Here is an 18,503-nt window from a genome sequence, read left to right as displayed (position 1 = left end):
ACGATCATATCTCTGTATGTCATGCTTAATTTACAAATGGAGACAATAAACGGGTATAATCACACCTAACATGATAGAACTATCCTACATACAATTACAGATATATTTAGTCAGGTCATAATTATGACTAACACGATATAACTATCCATGCAAACAAATTGTGGATTTAGAATAAGTGGCATGTCCCTTGAGGGACCTTCTTTAGTATCACAAATATAATCATTGATATCCTCTTAATTGATGTTATATTACATGATAAATCAAGGAAAGAAAACACAAATATCTACGCAAACGCATTCTTAACAAAATCTGACAAACTCTCAGTAAATTATAGTCCTCATTTCTGCAACTGGTCATTGGCCTTAACTGTTATTCCCCTGCTACCTATTTTGTATTTTCTCCCTTGGCAAGCACCTCAGCAAGTCTTGGTTGTTTTCCTGAAGGAGTGACCTGTACCTCCATTCTTGAAGGGTTTGTGCCCTCTGTCCTCCTGCCTGGATTGGGCTGCTGTAGCTTGTCATCGACTTTAATCACAGTACGTGGTAGTGTGGTAGGGCCAGGAGCTGCCCTAAGGCACCCCTGCACTCCAGAGGTAATCTCTCTTAACTCTGCAGAAGCAATCAACTTCCCCTTGGAAATCTGTATCAATCTCTCCTGTTATTCCTCTCTTAGCCTGTTGGCTTAAGGGTTTAAAAAGCCCAAAGTGGCCAGGGGGAAGCCTGAGCTCCAGTTCAGTGGGCTGTTTGTTGTGGCTCTCAGTAGAAGCACACCCCACTCTGAAACCAAAACTTCTAGGCCAGAACTTAAGGTTGTGGGAATAGGAAGCAAAAAAATTGCCTAGTGGGTCACTAGGGGCGATAATGAGTGGAACTATTCCCGTTTTCATTCCTGGACTCCTGGACCTCTGGATCTTGGCTATGAGAGAAACCTTACCATATACTGGACTCTAACATAAAGCATATACCACCTTCTTAGAGGGCTGGGGAGCCCACTAAGGCTGCTGCCGCCTAATTGCTGTTATAACTGAGCCTTCAAAAGCCCTTCCATCTTTCCATCAGGCTAAGCTGCCTCAGGATGGTGACCACGGTAAAACCAGTGGATTCCATGATTGGTGGTCCGCCATCACACTTCTCTGGCTTGGTCAGAAGCAATACTGTGGGGGATACCACAGTGGCGGATAAGGCATTCGGTAGGGCCACAGATGGTGGTTTTGACAAAAGCATTACATGCAGGAGAGGCAAATCCCTAACCAGAATAAGTATCTATTCCAGTTAGGACAAAGCACTGTCCTTTCCATAGAGGAAGTGGTCCAATATAGTCAACCTTCTACCAGGTCACTGGCTGGTCACCCTGGGAAATGGTGCCAAGTCTGGGGAGTTAGTACTGGTCTCTGCTGTCGGCAGATGTGGCCCTCGGAAACACCTGTAGCCAGGTTAGACTTACCGAGAGGCTGTCTGTGTTTTTGAGCCCATGTATAACCCTGCCTCTGCCACCATGACCACTTTGTTCATGTGCCCACTGGGTAACGATGGGGATGGCGGGGAAAGAGGCCGACAGAAGGCTCATCCTCGCTACTTGACTATTGAACTCCTCCTCAGCTGAAGTCACATTTTAATGAGCATTTACATGGAACACAAGTGTCTTCACATCCTTCATCCATCTGGAGACATCCCCAGTGTCTTTCAATTTCCTAAGCATGCTCTTTCCTAGTCACTGACCACCCAGCCAATCCATTGGCCAGAGCCCAAGAGCCAGTGAACAGCTGCACATCTGGCCGTTTCTTCTTCCCAACAAACTGTAACGCCTTGTGTACTGCTTGAAGTTCTGCCCGCTGTGAAGGTGTCCCTTTGCCAGTGTCTTTCAGGGTTGTCCCAGCAAGGGCTGTAACGCTGCAGTGGCACTTCCGAGTGGTGCCTCCGTAACATCCATAACCATCAGTGAACCAGACCCTGGTCTTCTCGTCCTCGATCCGCCAATCATAGGGCACACCCCATGAGGCGACAGGTGCATGCTTGGCAGCAGGCAGCGTCGTGACAGAAACAGAAGCCATAGGCACATGGGCAACTTCATGTAACTTGCTTGTGCTCTCGGGACCTGCTTGGGCCCAATCGTGTATATCCCACTTCCATTTGCTAGGAAATTGCTGCTGTGCGCCTTCTACTTTATGATTGGGGGAGGGGTCTGATAACATCTAGCTCACGGTGGACAGCTCAGGTTGCATAGGAACTTGATGGCCCATTGTCAAACTCTCAGTTTCCGCTAAGACCCACTAGCAGGCCAAGAGCTGTCTTTCAAAAGGAGAATACTTGTCTACAGATGATGCTAGAGCCTTGCTCCAAAATCCCAAAGGTCTCTTCTGTGACTCCGCGAGCCTGCCAAGGCTCCAGACAGCATCCCTCTCTGCCAGCACCAGCTCAGCTGCTTCATATGGTCCAGCTTGAGGCTGGTGAACAGCCTTCTGCCCCAGGGCCCACACAAAGCTAGCAGCTTTCTGAGTCACCTAGTCTGGAATAAGGAATGTGCTGTCTCCAGTATTTAAATAAGCTCACTTGTGCTTCTTGGTGGAGGTATCAGATCTGAAGGAAACGCCACCTCCCTGTACTCTGGTGGTTAGACCAAACCTAGCTTTCCTCAGGAACTTGTGGAGCCAGTTCCTCTCTATCAAAAGGAACCATTTCCCTTATCAAGGCTAGAAGGCTATCTGTGGCGCCAATTAGCATACTAAAGCACACGCTGACCTCCAGGATTCCTCAGTATCGTAAATACCTGTTACACACTTCTCATCCCCTCGCCTTCCCTAAACTCCAGCTCATGAGCTTCCCTCCCCCATTTTCTCATTATCCTTATAAACATGCTCTTTCAGCTATGCTCTCTCTCTCTCTCTCTCCCCTCTCTCTCTCCCATGCTTTCTTTCTCTTCATCTCCCCACCCCACCCCAGCTCCTCTCTACTCTACTCCTCCTCCTCTCATGGCTGAGTCCAGTCTGTTGGCCATATTCAATCTCTGCTCTGGACCTTTTCAGACATGTCTGCCTGTTCTTTCCCTCAGTATCTACAATAAAAATCTTTTCCTTAACCAGACCATGGAGTGGTCATATTGTCAGTTTATACATCTGGTGCCCAAACCAGGTGGAGCATAAATGGACCGCTTTTCAAGCCTCCAACCAGCCTCCTAACCAAACCATGCTGCTGATTTGACTCTTCTATGGTATGTATAGATTGTTTATTTCTGCTGGCTTCTGCCACCTACCATGTTCAATTCTGAACTCTAGAGTCCACCTCTTCAGCCACTTCTTCCCTCCACCTCCTATGCTTCTCCACTGTGACCCTGGCCATCTCTCGGCCGCTCTGGCTCCTGGAGCGTGCTACACCCTCCTGGGTGCCCATCATGTGGATAGGCTAGCTTCCTTGTCTCCCCCTGGAGCTGCCTGCTCTCTCTCTCTCTCTCTCTGTGTCCCTCTTGTTGGCTTGCCGGACTCTGCAGGTACACTAGGCAGCTTTTCTGTACCCCCCTGGGCCTCTGTGATGCAGAAACCCTCCCCCTGGAGCACCTTCTGTGTGTGACCGTTTCCTACCTTCTCTAAGCTCTTTTCCTCCGTGGACTCAGAGGTCTCAGTGAAGCCTCATTGCAAACAGCTTGTTCTCAGTACAGCTCAATGGCCAAAGACTAGCTTTCTCAGTGCTTCAAGATTGTAACAACTTCTGACAGCACACAAGCAAACGATCTCAAAAGTCTCTTATTTCTAAGCCTTTTCTATTTTCTATGTAAAAAAAAAAAATCTCTTATATCTATGTTTTCTTTGCTCTCTGCTCTCAAAAAAGCCTCTTAAGACCATTGTTTAAATTCTCTTTGTTTCAGGATTTGTAAGTTTATTGGGTATGGTTAAAATATGTAAAATCTGTAACAAAAAGTCAGCTTTAAATTTTTAACAAAAGGTGGTAGTTTAAAAATCTACACATAGGTAATATTGTATACCCATACTTGTATATAACTTGGATTCAACTCTTGTTTAGAAAAACAGATGGTTTTTGGTTGTTTATTTGTTTTTAGGAAGAACAAAACAAGGGTTGTGTGCCTGATGGGCTCACCTTGGAGTAATTAGCAACCATGTAGCTGACAGCCATCTTTACTAAGGTTAAAGAAAACATCCTTGGGTGGACACTGCCATGTAACTTCCCCATCATCTTGGTTAAGAGGACCACATGCTAGAAACCAACCTAGCACCCATAAACCTCTTAGTTCCACTGAGCCTTGCTCCTCACTGTAGCTCCTTTTAGATTAAGGAGAAAAAGCAGATCTCTAAGATATCTTAGATTAGGATGGATTTTTGTCTTGAGAGAAAGAAATTTAGATAAGAATCAATGTGCTTGATTGAAGGCTTAGACTTTTCACCTAACCTACTTTATTTAGGGTTCTTAAACACTTCTACTTCCCTCTACCCGCTGACCAGAGGTAGGGGAGAAAGAAGGTTATTAGGTAAAGGGGGTCATAGTCCTTTTTAGAAGTAGTTCCTTGGGGTGAGTCTACTCTTCATTGTCCAGATACCAGCAGTCCAGTCCAAAAGCCAACACCAAGCAGCAACAGGAATCAGCATGATTCAAAAGATCAGGACAAGTCAGCAAAAGCCACAAGACTCAGTTGGATTGTCTCAAGAAGTTCCCTGGAACGTTTTTCTCTGCGAAGTCAAGTGTCAAAGCATGAAGATCAGCGTAGGGATATCAGTCCAAAGAGCGGTGCCTCACTGTGAGTGGGCTTCTGTGTCTCTCCTCTCCTCAGAGTCCATCCGAGGATGTTCTCAGCTGGCCAAAATCACAGCCCTTAACCAAGAGAGCACTCAGCAAAACATCACGTGCCCTCTCACAAGAGAGCTCTCGCGAGAAAACATCGCATGACTCAAAGAAATCAGAAATTTCCACTTCATTTGATGAATAAGGTATGTCTCATTCAGGTTTATATAAATTCCTAAGGCTATAAAAAACTGCTCACATTAACAGAAACTGACTTAAAGATGTATATCTAACCATTTATGTCTTTGCTAACTATGTTTAACACCAGGCTTCTAGAAAATTTTAGATTAGAAACAACGGATGTTTGATAATAAGGTTTATAAATTCCCAATGTCTATTCAGGCTAGCAGAAACTGACTTGAAGATATGTATAGCCTCTTTGTCTTTGCTAACTTTGTTAGGCTATAGCTATTTGGATAAACTGAGTCATACAAGAAAATGTGATATTCTGTAAAGTTATACAGTAAAAGGGTCAGGAAAGTAAGAGTCCCAGTCCCTTTGTGAACTGTATCGATGGTTTTGTAAGTGACCAGTTATGTATTAACCACTGTCCACTGCAAAAAGAAGCATTTCCTGCCATCTGTGAGCAGCACGAGCACATAGGTATAAACACAAACATTGGAGGAATACTTATATGCATTTAGCAAGACAATAATTGTAGGTGCTTCCTTTCAGGGCCTATGATCTCTCAAGCAATGGTCATGTGACTGGGTTTATCGTCCAGGCATGGCTTCCTTTCTGTGGAGCGGGTCTCAAACATAATCAGAAAGCAATTGGTTATCTTCATGACAGTCATGCCGGTATCGCACAGTGGACACCTCTTCCCGGAGGTTAATACTGGAGCATCCCGAGGCCACTGTTCGGTAAGACCGTGGGTGATTCTTCATAAGCAGTGCGTATAGTACTTCTGGCGCTATGCAGGCTAGCCAGCAAGGAGGATTCCAGAATTATCTCTTTATGACCTGCAACCAACATATGTGCATCTTTAGCAATAGCAATCAAGTTGTGGTTGGTGGGCAGCCCAAACGATGGCGATAGTCTGTATTGTTTTGAGGGCTCTTTGGCCTCCGTGGTCACTCGCCCATGGGGGGTATCCCACGACTGGTGCTGGACTTTTTATTTAACAACCGGTGGCTTCTGGGAGTAGCATTGTCCATCCATGCAGGCACTTCTGTTCAAACTCCTTTAAAAAACAAATTATCTTACAAATACCGGGTTTCCATAGGATTTTCAGAATCTTCTGCCTGGCAGATCTACTTTTAAACATATTTTGGTTATCAACTTGCATAAATATGTGATTTTAAACAAAGATTATAATCTTTTATTTAAGTGTATTTCCTAAGATAGACGTAAGCTTCCCTTTATTTCTGACCTATCCATTTTGGAGTGGAAGGGGCCTTGTAAATACATGTAAGCCAGCACTTAGCTGTCATAAACCTTGCCCACACCTGGCACGCTGTATACTCAGCACCATCTTAAATCATTAATCACTCCTGGGGCCCAGTGGCATCAGGCGAACGGAACATGCAGGCTGAGGCTTTTCCTATTAAAATCCTCTAGCTAATAGCAGGTGGAGGCACAGCAGAATTCAAGTTTAGTTCTGTGTACGACTTCAAAGCCAATGCTTGTTTTCACTAAGCTGTTCTACATTTGTACCGAGTTTCCCTGTGTGATGTGACCGAAGGTGGTTAACTCAGTCTCCTCATTTGCTCTTTGTTCTCTGTAATCTGGCCTCAGCCTCCACCAGTCTGAGCAGCTGCTGTAGCTCTACTCACGGTTCTTTGTCTCTGGGTGCTTTATAGGGTGAGTGTCTTCACTCCTTTATTTCATGCAGTCATTTATACATCAGCAACTGGCGTGACTTCCACATGCCACACAGGAAGACGGTGTTGGGGTATTTAGGGAACAAACATGTGATCTCTGACTTCATGATTTGATTCTTTTAAAGAGATGTTTCCAAATACGGACACAAGCAACTCCCTGTCCTTTATTAAAGATCAGAGCAGCAAATAGGGCCATGGGAGCTTAGACCTGATTTGTAGCATGTTGCGCGATGGCTAAGTGTTGAGGAGGAGGCATTTACCTCAAAGGTGAGGATGCAGCCTGTCTTAAGATTTCTGTTGCTTCAGTGAAACACTGTGACTAAAGCAACGTGGGGAGGAAAGGGCTTATTTGGCTTACACGTCCACGTTGTTCATCATGGAAGAAAGTCAGCACAGGAACTGGAAGGATGAAGCCTAGCCAGGCGGTGGGTTAGCAGGCCATATGCAGCTATGAGTGCAGGGAGAAGGTTTTCAGTAAAACAGCTTTCCTTTATTAGTGGGAATAAGGGCTATGATTAACCTTGGGGAAGTGGGGAGAGTTTTTGGGGTTCGTTGGTGGGGCTGAGGTGCTGGGAATGCCTCATTTGCAAGAAGAGGAATTCCAGGTGCTAGTTGGACATGTCCTTATAAGGAGAGAGGAAGTTTTAACCTGAAACCTCGCCACCAGGCTGGGTGACTACCTCGAGTGGCAGAGGTGGGGTTCGAAAGGCTGGGTGCACTGGGCTCTGCAAGCCCAGAACAGAGAGGACCTTATTCCTGCTGGTCTCAATATGAGATTTTTGGGGTTCACTCTTGCTTGGGGCTGGCTCCCCCCACCACCACCACAGGGGAGGAACCTGAAGGCAGAAGCTGATGCAGAGGCTATGGAGGCTGTCTTCATGGTGCTAACCCTCAACTCTGCATGACCTGGAGGCAGGAGCTGACATAGAGGCCACGGAGGGGGCCGCTTACTGGCTTGCTCAGCCTTCTTTTTTCTCGAACCCAGGACTACCATTCCCAGGTATGAAACCACCCACAATGGGCTGGGCCCTCCCCATCAGTCCCTAATTAAAAAAAGTCTTATAGGCCTGCCTACAACCTCATCTTATGGAGGCATTTTTAAAGTTGTGGTTCCCTCCTCTCAGATGACTTTAGCTTGAGTTGAGCTGACATAAAACTACCCAGAACACAGCCTTTGGCAACCTCCTCCTCACTTGTGTGTTTCACTGCCCAGTTCTCAGGCTAATGAATTTCAAGTTCATTCACTCTTTCTTTTCCTTCTTTTCTTTTCTTCCTTCCTTTTTTTTCTCTTTCGTTGTTTTTTTTTTTTTTTTTTTTTTTTTTTTTTTTTTTTTGAGACAGCATTTCTCTGTGTAGTTCTGGCCTTCCTGGAACTCACTCATAGATCAGGTTGTCCTTACACTCAGAGATCTGCCTGCTTCTGCCTCCTGAGTGCTGGGATTAAAGGTGTGCACCATCACTGCCTTACCAAATTTCTAGTTCTTATAAAGACAGTCAGCTGCGTATGAGTAGTGCTCTGGCTGCTTTTTTATGTGAACTTCACACAAGCTAGTCAGTTGAGAGAAAGGAACATCAGCTGAGAAAGTGTCTCCATAACATCTGGCTGTAGGCAAGCCTGTAGAGCACTTTCTCAGTTAGTGATTGAAGGGGAAGAGCCAGCCCATTGTGAGTGGGGTCACCACTAGTCTGGCGGTGCTAGAGTCTATAGAAAGCAAGCTGAACAAGCCATGAGGAACAAGCCATGAAGCAGCTCCTGTTTGCAAGTGCCTGCCCCAGCTTCCATCAGTGATGAACAGTGATGTGGAAGCATAGGCGAAATACACCCTTTGTTCAACTTGCTTTTGGTCATGATTCACAGCAATAGTAACCCTAAGACAGGTGGGGGGTACAGTGGCATGTCATCTCCGTATGTATAGTAAAGGTAGCCTAGGACATCTGACTACCCTGTTAATCTTAGCTATTATTTTTGAAATGGGATCTCCCTATGTACTCCAGGCTGGCCTCCAACTCCGGATCCCCTACTCAGCCTCACTACTAGCTAGAATTACAAGCACGTACCGCCATCCACAGCAAATAGTTTTTTTTAAAACATTGCCCTCCCTGGGCCTTCTGCTCCTGTGCTCTTCTGGAGTTCCCTAATCATATTTGATTATGAGAAGGCAAAACAATGTTAATCACCTTAAAATGAATGCCAATCTACTTAATAATCTTTCGCAGCAGCCCACAACAGGCAGGGGATTATTATGGTATCTATTTGTCTATCTACAGAAGAAAAATGCAGGAACATCTTTAAAATGCTCAGAAAAAAAAATTAGTGACCAATACTTCAAATTTGTTTCAATATTTTGCATTTACTTTCTGACTCATAAGACAGCCTAATAAGGTAGTCAGAGGCAGGTGAGATTCTGCATTTAAAGAATCTAAGTATTTACAACTTATATCTATGCCCATATGAATTGTTTTTCTGAAGGGCTAAATTCCTGTCAGTGATCATGAAAGCTCAAAGCTGGGACACCTCTCTCCTATTATTCTCCCTCTAAAACTTCATCTAACAAGAATATATATACATATATATATTTATATATAAAATATAAGTATATATAAATTTTATATAAATATATAAAAAAGTATTATATATAATGTGCCTGTGTACAATATAGTATATGTTATAAGCAGTAATTTTTTATGTGATTTTGTAACTGCCTCACCTGACTCCTATACTTTCCTCTTGCAAGATATACATAGAAACCATACAGAGTGTCTGAGTTCCTTTGCAAGTATTTTGCTTTAAAAGCCATGCTTGGGACTTGGCTAAATCCTGAAACACAGCTACAGCTTAAGGGTAAAAAAATGAGACAAAGAAGCATATTTAGTGGTTTGTCGTACAATGCTATCCTTGAATTCCAAATGCTACACACAATCCATGGTGGTTTTCCTGTAGAACTGGGGCATGATGGCACTGGGTTTTATTGTTAGCCAGGTGACTTAAGATGATTCTCAGATCAAGGGAAGAGGCTAGGTATTGCAGGGATAAAGAGTAGAGTGCCTACAGAACTCCAGGCAGCACAGGGCTGGGTGATCTGAAATACCTGGTCAAACAAAACTACTGCCCGCTGCCACTGTTTCTCTGTTGGTAGAAGAGTCCGAATGTTATTTATAGCCAGACTTTTTTCTGCTTTATAAAATTAACCATGGGAGGGAATACTGTTCTGAAACTGACCAGTCAGTTATACAAAGGGTAGACATGGTGGCATACACTTACAATACCAGTACTTAGGAGGCTGAGTTAAGGAGAACTTGAAACTAGCCTGGGCTACAGAACAATTAATAGGTCTTAAAGAAACGGCTCCAACCATTATGAAAGGGAATACAAGAGATGTGAAGATGAAGAGTGCGAGAGTGTTTAGGTTATGGGGGTAGCATGTCCAGAGGAAGTAATATGCATCCAAGGCAGAAAAGGATGGATAGGATCTGTGGGAACTGATGGGTGAGCAGTACATAAGTCTTTTGGGTGCTGTTCTGGTTCTCCTTACAGGCAAGACAACCTCCTAGAATCGTTTCCTCTAAACAACTCTCAAGTGCTATCTATGCACATCATCAGCACAGCAGTCGTCTTACTCAGACACTCTTTTGTCTACATGGTGTTGACTATTACATGGTTGGGAAAGGTTTGGGTGCAGGTGGGAAGAATGAGAAGTATCTTAGATTCATAAAACACAAAGATCTGGCTCTTTGTGTGAGTGTGATTTTCCTTTATTACCCCGAGGCAGTCTCTCCACAAACTGGAAACTTGCCGTTTCTGGTAGGCTGGCTAACTACAGAGCTCTTAGGATCTGAATTGCCACCTCTCAACGCACAGCCTTGTCTGGCCTTTCTTTCTTTTTATAATTTTAAAAGCGTGGGTGTTGGGGATTTGAACTTAGGTCTTCATGCATTCAGTACAGATACTTTTACCCCCTGAATGATGCTATTTCTGTTTTAGATGAACACAGGAAATTCTTCAGTACTACTAAAAATTCATCTTGTGACCTGACGAAAAGAACTATTAATAGCTGATTTAAGAGGCAGCCAGATATGTTGTATCTCAGTGGAGCTGTTGAACAGCTGTTAATATTGCTGTGTCAAATTATGACAGAAAATGACTACTGCTGAATACTACGCTTAGTATGATGTGTGTGGATGTTCTGACAAAAAACAAAGTTCTTGGAAGAAAAAGGAATGCCCACTCATGCATGGGCAATTCTAAGTCTTTTGTTTCTTTTTGAGACATGGTTTCTCTGTAGCCTTGGCTGTCCTGGCCTTGAGCTCACATCAATCCACCTGCCTCTGCCTCCCAGCTGGGATTACAGGTGTGCGCTGTCACGCTTGGCTGTACAATTCTAATCTCTGGGCTTCAGGCCCATCCCCATCTCCACCCCCAAAACAAAACACAAAAAGATCCCAGGAAGTGAGGATTTGCCATGCTTTAAAAAGACTTTTGAGAGATATGTTCAAAGATATGATTTGTATCTTTTTGATTCCATAATTGCTATATCATTTCAAGAAAATCTTCCCTGTATTTAAAGACGTACATATTTAAAGTCTGGCAGTGGCTGGGGGTGGTGATGCAGCTTTCACCCCAGCCCTGGGGAGGCAGAGGCAGGTAGATCTGAATTAGAGGTCAGTCTGGTCTGCAGAGTTCCAGGGTAGCAGGGCTACACAGAGAATCCCTGTCTAAATAAGAACAAAATCCCTGGCAGCAGGAGAGTTCTGGTAATCAGACAGCAATATGAGCCTTTTCTACAGGGAAAAACCAAAAGCCTGGCATTTAAGTTTTTAAAAAGAAGTAACGTTGCTTTGCTTCTCCCTCTGCAGAGTCCTGATCTGAAAGTCTGACTGTATACAGTAAGTGAAGTTATGCCTACCAGTAACCAATCTGGTCTAAAAGGTGAATGCTAACTTTTTTCTAGAATATTCTGCTCTCTTTAAAAAAGCTAATCCTAAAATTTCGGCAAAAGAATGGCAGTCAGTTTGTAAGAATTAGCTACATTTATCCCTCCCCCTCCAAGACAGCTAGAGTAGCTTACTATATTTAGCCCAAGCTGACCTAGAACTTGTAGTTTCTTTGCCCCAGTCTTCCTGGGATTACAGAGAGAAGCCACCAAGTGCCTGGTTTTTGTTTGTTTTGATAGGATCTTCTGTAGGCAAGCTGGCCTCAGATTCACTATGTGGGTGAGGATGACCTTGAACTCGTGGTCCTCCAGCATGCTAGGCAAGCACTCTTCCAACTGAGCCATGTCTAGCCCCTAAATTTGCCTCATTAAAATTCAGGAAAGCCTAGGGTTAGATGGAACCCATGTTTCTTAAGAAAACATATGCCACTTATGGCAAGATAAAGGCCACAGCACTGTATTTCATATTTTATTCAATTTTAATTTGGTTTCCATTATTAACTCTTAAAACAAAAGGATTTCCAGTTTAAAAAACAATGCACCGACCACATAATTCCTTTTTCATTTTATACAGTTATACAAATATCCTAAATACACATTTGTGTTCAAGGGATGGCAAATAAGATTAACTGTACAGTACATAAGGAAAGAAAATATTTTAAGCATATTTAGAAGCAATAGAAATGTCTATACAAAACAAGCAAAATGGAATAAATTTTTTATTTTATTTTTAAAGTATTGCAACAGGCCCACAGGTTTGTAACAAAAATGTCTTTGCACAGTTCCTCACAATGCCCCGTTAGTAGCTAAAGCAAGACTTTAGAAAAGAATGTTTCAAAAATGCTACACATGGTACTATTTGCACAGTTTGATCAAAGTAACAAATCTACCTTTGAGTCAAGCAAAACCTAGAGGAGATATACCAACAACGTGAAAATCATTGTATAAAATTCATTGCACATTATTTTACTCAGTTGTTTGAAAAGTAAAAAAGTGTATTTACAAAATATTTTGCAGTCAAAATTATAAAGTGAGTGGATATCTCTAAGCAACACGGTCTTGATACAGACAGTTTAAGGAATACACACGAATGACTTTTCTTTAAGAGGTTTCAGTGTTCCTTCCACAGGGAAGTAAACGTGATCTGTTCAAATGGATTTACAAGATGGTACATAAACTGGAGCAAATCCAACACCTGCATTACAAAACAACGTTAAGAGGTGAAAGAATGAGCATTTATTTGTACATCGTAAGAAGTGAGCTATCCAGAGAGCAACATGTATGCTTTTTAATTCGGTTGGCAGAAGTCTTCAGTCTTTGATGACAGACAGACAATGAACATCTTTGACTTGATGGAAGTCGAGAAAGCACCATGCAGAGGAGGTGAGTGGTAAACAATGAACAGATAGCACCTGGAGTTCTGTGACACTGATAGCTTAAAACTGGTCCAGTAGTTGCCGTAGATATGGTGCCTTGGATAATTCTCTGTTTACTCGTGAGAGTTTGAAAAGTACTGGGCAGTTGAGAGAAACACATGGGATGTGCCTGTCAAAGGAACCCGTACAGTTCCTGCATATCTGAAAGTGTAAGAAAAACAGATAAGACAATAGGACTGCTCTGTGTACCTTCCTCTCTGCTCACCTTAGGTTACTGGCAAACTTAATTCAGTACAGAAAATTCCATCTGTTTAATCTCTCAGAAGCCTAGGTACTTCTAAAGGATATTTCACAAAAGTACAAAATGATCTCATTTTGTATAATAAGTACAGATTCATTTAATTTCTTTGCTCAACTTTCATTTACAATACATCCCTGTTATATTGAAAGGCACAGGCAGATAAAAACATATTTTTAGATACAGAAATTAAAATTGGTCACATCTCATAGAAATAATGGGTGCAATCACGATCATTAGAAGGCTGGGAGAGGAGGAGGGGGAATAAACAAAGGCCAAGGAATAAACAATAGGTACCAAAATGCACTTAGATTGGAAAACTAAGTTCTAGTGTTGAATACAGCATGGTGATAACAAGCTATAGTAATTGTCCCAAAAGAGGTAGAAGAGAAGCATTTGAGAGTGCTTGCCTAGCATGCACAAGGGTCCTGGGTTCCATCCCCAGCACTACGTATGCACAAACAGTGTAGTGGTGCACACCTATAACCCCAGCACGCAGGAGCTGGAGGCAGGATGATCGGCACAAGTTTAAAGTCATCCTTGGCTATACAACAAGTTTGAGACCAGCTTGGGATACATAAAACCCTTTGCTCAAAAAGGGGAGGGGAAGGAATATTCCTAATACAAATAAATACCCATTAATCTGATCTAATCATCACACACTGGCCACACACTGAATCATCACATTCTAATCCATGGGCATGTATAAAGTGTCAATTAGAAAGAATGTAATTGAAGGAGGAGCCAGGTTCCAAGGCCACCAAGCAGCAGGACAGGCTGGTGTACAAAGCAAGTCCAGGACAGCTAAGGCTACATAAAGAAACCCTGTCTCAAAAACACAAAACAAACAAAATCCAACCAAACAAAAATCAATCATGGGACACATTTCTAGCAAAGGGAAACATTATTATGACTTACACAACCAGAGTATAAATGATGCTTAGTTTCAAGTCATAAATGCTGTTAAAATGAGTACTAAAATATGAAAAACTAGTTTAAACTAGTGAGAACTCTTCAGAGTCAAGGAAATACAGAACAATTATGTGGTTAGAAAAGGGGCCTAAATTGCTAGCATGCAGTCTTAGCGTCTCTGAGGCTCAGGTAGGAAGATGACCTGAGCCAACGAGTTCTTAGGCCAGTCTCAGAACACATTTCAGTGTTGTGAGTGAGTGAGTGAGCACACAGGATAGCAAGCAGCAACAGCACTAGACCGTGTGCAAAGAGATGAATGAGCTCATGCAGTTATAGCTCTAGTTCATTTGTGAAAGGGCTTCTGGTTTAAAGATGCCTCACAGGGCACTGAAATTTTCATCTGTAAAACACCCCATGTCAACTGAAGGGCACACTTTCCTAAGCACACTGGCTATTGTGACTAAACTGCTTGAAAGCACGCACTCTGCAAAGACAGCACATTGTTTTAGGAAGCCTTTTGCCAAAAGACCCAAATCTGTCCTCCAGTACAGCATTTCTGTGTGGCAGCTGTGTGCACTACACTCAGGTGCCAGGGCAAACTGATGCATATTTAAGAACTCTCTGTGCCTGTCTGATAAATAGTCTAGGTTAGAATACTCAAGTTTAGCTCAAGGCTTTTACTGGTGATTTAAACCCTGAGTATTATAGCTTGATTCACATTTAAATTTAAAAATTTAACACAAGCAGGATACTTACATTTTAACTTAAGAAGGTAGACATTTCAAAAATACATTGTAAGGTCATGGACCCTGGAGGCAAACCTCTAACTACCACTTTATTAAACTCGCATAATCTCTAACTACATCCTAAACATCTGTCCTTCCACCACAGGTAAGTGTAGTCTTTACCCCTCATCAAAGAAAGTTCTTTTTGCAAGAGACCGAGATTGTTATAGAAAACCATACAAAATCAAAAAATGCAGAGTGGTGGAGTCCAGAGAACACTGTGGAAGAGAGGGCAGGAAGACTGTAAGAGCTAGAGGATTAGGGAGTTTGCTGTGAGACTGTCTCTTCTAGTAATGTCAGAAGCTACACTTATAAAGTCTAACCATCATGACTGCCCACACATGACCTGAACAAATAGAGATAGTAAAGTTGACAGAGGAGAGCCCACACAAAGAACTGTAGGAGGGACTATAGGAGGAACTGCAGGAACTCTGAGAGCAGGAGAAATTCCCTTGGGAAGACCCCACCAATGGATTATACAAAGCAAATGCTCAGGCCTGAAAACATATATACAAGTAACACTGTAGAGGCTGAGCAGGTGGAGCAGGTTGTATTTAAAAATATGTATCATTTCCAGAGTGGTTGTACAAGTTTACATTCCCACCAGCAGTGGAGGAGGGTTCCCCTTTCTCCACAACCTCTCCAGCATGTGTTGTCACTTGAGTTTTTGATCTTAGCCATTCTGATGGGCCTGAGGTGATATCTCAGGGTCGTTTTGATTTGCATTTCCCTGATGGCTAATGAGGTTGAGCATTTCTTTAAGTGTTTCTCTGCCATTCTATATTCCTCTACAGAGAATTCTCTGTTTAGCTCTGTACCCCATTTTTTAATTAGATTACTTGGTTTGTGGCTTTTTAACTTCTTTAGTTCTTTATATATTCTGGATATTAGCCCTCTCGTACAAAAATCTGAACACCTAAAGAAGGTGAGCTAGGAGGACCCTGGGTAAGATGATCAATCCCCTCAGAAAGGCAAAAAACAGGAAATAGGACAGGGGCCTACCATGGAGGGCCTCTGAAAGACTCTACCCAGCATTGTATAAAAGCAGATAATGAGACTCATAAACAAACTTTGGGCAGAGTGCAGGGAATCTTAGGAAAGAAGAGGAAGATAGTAAGACCTGGCGAGGACAGGAGCTTCCACAAGGATAGCAAGAGAACCAAAATATCTGGGCACAGGGGTCTTTTCTGAGACTGATACTCTAACCAAGGACCATGCATAAATATAACCTAGAACCCTGCTCAGATGTAGCCTATGGCAGCTCAGTATCTAAGTGGGCTCCCTAGTAAGGGGAACAGGGACTGTCTCTGGCATGAACTCAATGGCTGGCTCTTTGATCACCTCCCCCTGAGGAGGAAGCAGTCTTGCCAGGCCACAGAGGAGGACAATGCAGCTACTCCTGATGAGACCTGATTAAGCTAGGGTCAGATGGAAGGGGAGGAGAACCCCCGCTCTCCATGGACTTGGAGAGAGGCATAAGAGGAGATGAGGAAGAGAGGGTGGGATTGGGAGGGGAGAGAGAGGGGAGCTACAGCTCGGATACAAAGTGAATAAACTGTAATTAATAAAAAATATGTATGTATGCATGCATGCATGTAACAGCAATTAATGAAAAAAGAGGCCATGGATTAGAAATAGAGCAAGGAAGGGTGGATGGGAGGGTGGAAAGGGAAGGGAAAATGGCTTAAATTATAATCCTCAAAATAAAAGAAAGTAATTATTGAGTGTTTACCACAGGTGACAGAGACTACCATGTTTCTAGGATGGGACAGTGAACATCATTTTTGATGGAGGTCAATATTGGCAGTGCAAAGCTTCATTTGCCGTGAGTGAAAGACTAAAGGTTTCCTTCTCAATTTCCCTCTTAGATAATGGTGTGAAAGTTCACACCCTCAAGTGTTCATCCTTCCCTGCTTAGAGCAGGAAAGATAAGCCATCTCTCCAGCCCCAACATGGTCAAATTTTAAACATTCTATAAACACCTAAAACATGTATTGTCTAACTTTGTGCTTCAGAATTTGATACACAGCCCTAAAGACTAGTTTACAATTTTTCAATCCTCCAAAACTTTATTTAGTTATTTTGGTTTTTTATTAGGGACAGGGTTTCTTTGTGTAGCCCTGGCTGTCCTAGAACTATCTCTGTAGATCCATCTGCTTCTGCCTCCCAAGTTCCAGGACACAGCTGTATTTATTTCTAATTCCTTGACCAGTCTTGGACTGAGAGATCTATCAAAAGCTGTTAATATGTTCCCATTTCTCACTGCATGTCCTTTAATTTCTGACTATGAAAACTTCCACACACACACACAGGAGACACCCTTGATTCCAGTTATATCCACTGTCCTGGATGGTTTTTGTTCAGCTAGACACAAGCAAGAGCCATCAAAGAAGAAGGGTCCTCAGTTGAGGAAAGGCCTCCATGAGATCCAGCTGTAAGGCATTTTCTCAGTCAGTGATTAATGGGGGAGGGCCCAGCCCGTTGTGTGTGTGCCATGCCTGGGCTGGTGGTCGTGAGTTCTGTAAGAAAGCAGGCTGAGCAAGTATAGGCTTCCTGAACCTCAATCTCCATACAGAGAGTTCACGATGGATGGGTGCAAGCAAGAGGAAGAAGAGGGAGGGAGGGCACAACTCACTCTCTCAACCCCGAGGTATATAGACTCAGTAGAAGTGGTCTGACGTTCCTCAAAGGTCCTCACGTTCTAATATCTCCCCTTTTACGTGATATTGATCCCACCTCCCCGTCACACCATCTCTTGTGTCAGACCTTACCCTCTATGTATCAGCTATTGAATAATACTTTGGCTGACCGCTTTGGAGAATATTGGTTGTGTGTCCCTTCTAGGTCAAACTCATAACCACCATTGGTCACCTTGCCACTGTCTTACTAGATTCACTTCACCATTCGGTAACTGCTCTAAGGCATTCATCTCTGCCACCACCCCTTATCTCTCCCACATCTCTCTGGTATTACAGACTGCTTTAACTCCTCAGGAACACACTGTGTGGGCACACTGGAGTCTGCAGAGTGTAATACATTAACCCTCGGTACTATGTCCAAACATTCACGAGAATTCAATTACCTGTGCCACGCAAGTATACAACTGCCTACCCTCCTGGGGTGGTCTGGGACTTGTGCACCTATGTTCCTTTTTCCAAACTAGGGGTGGCACCCGGTGAAGAATTTGCATCACCAATTGCTAATTCTTGTCACTGAGTTTATAAGTGGCACAGCATGATAAATGAGCGATTCAGGTGGTGCCCTTTCTAGCAGTCCTGTGCATATGCCCTGCTGTCACTACTGGAGTGACAGGACTGACTACTTCCTTAGATATTTACCATCCGTTTATTCAAAATCTTCAACAGGTGGCTCAGACCATCCTTACCCTCCAAGGCTGGCAGCAGTAGTGTTATAAGATTGGCAAGGATTAGATTTACTGACAGCAGAGAGAAGTGGTCTTTGTCTCTTCCTTGGGGAGGAATGCTGTTTTTACGTTAAACAATCAGGTATAGTAAAAGGCAAGATCTGACAAATCCAGACAGATCTCCTAAAATGTAAACATCTTGATGCCTCTGGCCAGTAGATTACTGA

General features: G+C 43.1%; 1 protein-coding gene, 1 long non-coding RNA gene and 1 pseudogene across 4 annotated transcripts in view; 1 reads left to right on the top strand and 2 right to left on the bottom strand.

The window, feature by feature from the left end:
• Positions 1-384: 384 nt before the first annotated feature.
• On the bottom strand, positions 385-4,124 carry LOC110560992 (uncharacterized; annotated as a pseudogene).
• A 472-nt stretch (positions 4,125-4,596) lies between these two features.
• Positions 4,597-11,504, top strand: LOC132649502 (uncharacterized). The gene is made up of 3 exons (XR_009587959.1): positions 4,597-4,933; positions 5,463-5,650; positions 11,465-11,504. It is a non-coding gene; the product is annotated as an uncharacterized LOC132649502 (long non-coding RNA).
• Positions 11,505-12,001: 497 nt separating this feature from the next.
• The window catches only part of Rev3l (REV3 like, DNA directed polymerase zeta catalytic subunit), a 133,053-nt gene continuing 126,551 nt past the window's right edge, over positions 12,002-18,503 (bottom strand). For all 3 annotated transcript variants that reach the window (XM_060373348.1, XM_021657208.2, XM_060373349.1), the window contains exon 32: positions 12,002-13,118. In XM_060373348.1, coding sequence (XP_060229331.1) covers positions 12,978-13,118 — 141 coding nt within the window. In that variant the 3' untranslated portion in view covers positions 12,002-12,977. The remainder of the gene's footprint in view (positions 13,119-18,503) is intronic.

This window comes from Meriones unguiculatus, chromosome 20 (genome assembly GCF_030254825.1).
Source record: "Meriones unguiculatus strain TT.TT164.6M chromosome 20, Bangor_MerUng_6.1, whole genome shotgun sequence".
Classification (NCBI taxonomy): domain Eukaryota; kingdom Metazoa; phylum Chordata; class Mammalia; order Rodentia; family Muridae; genus Meriones; species Meriones unguiculatus.
Note: the sequence above shows the minus strand (reverse complement) of the source record. Positions and strands in the feature narration are given on the sequence as shown.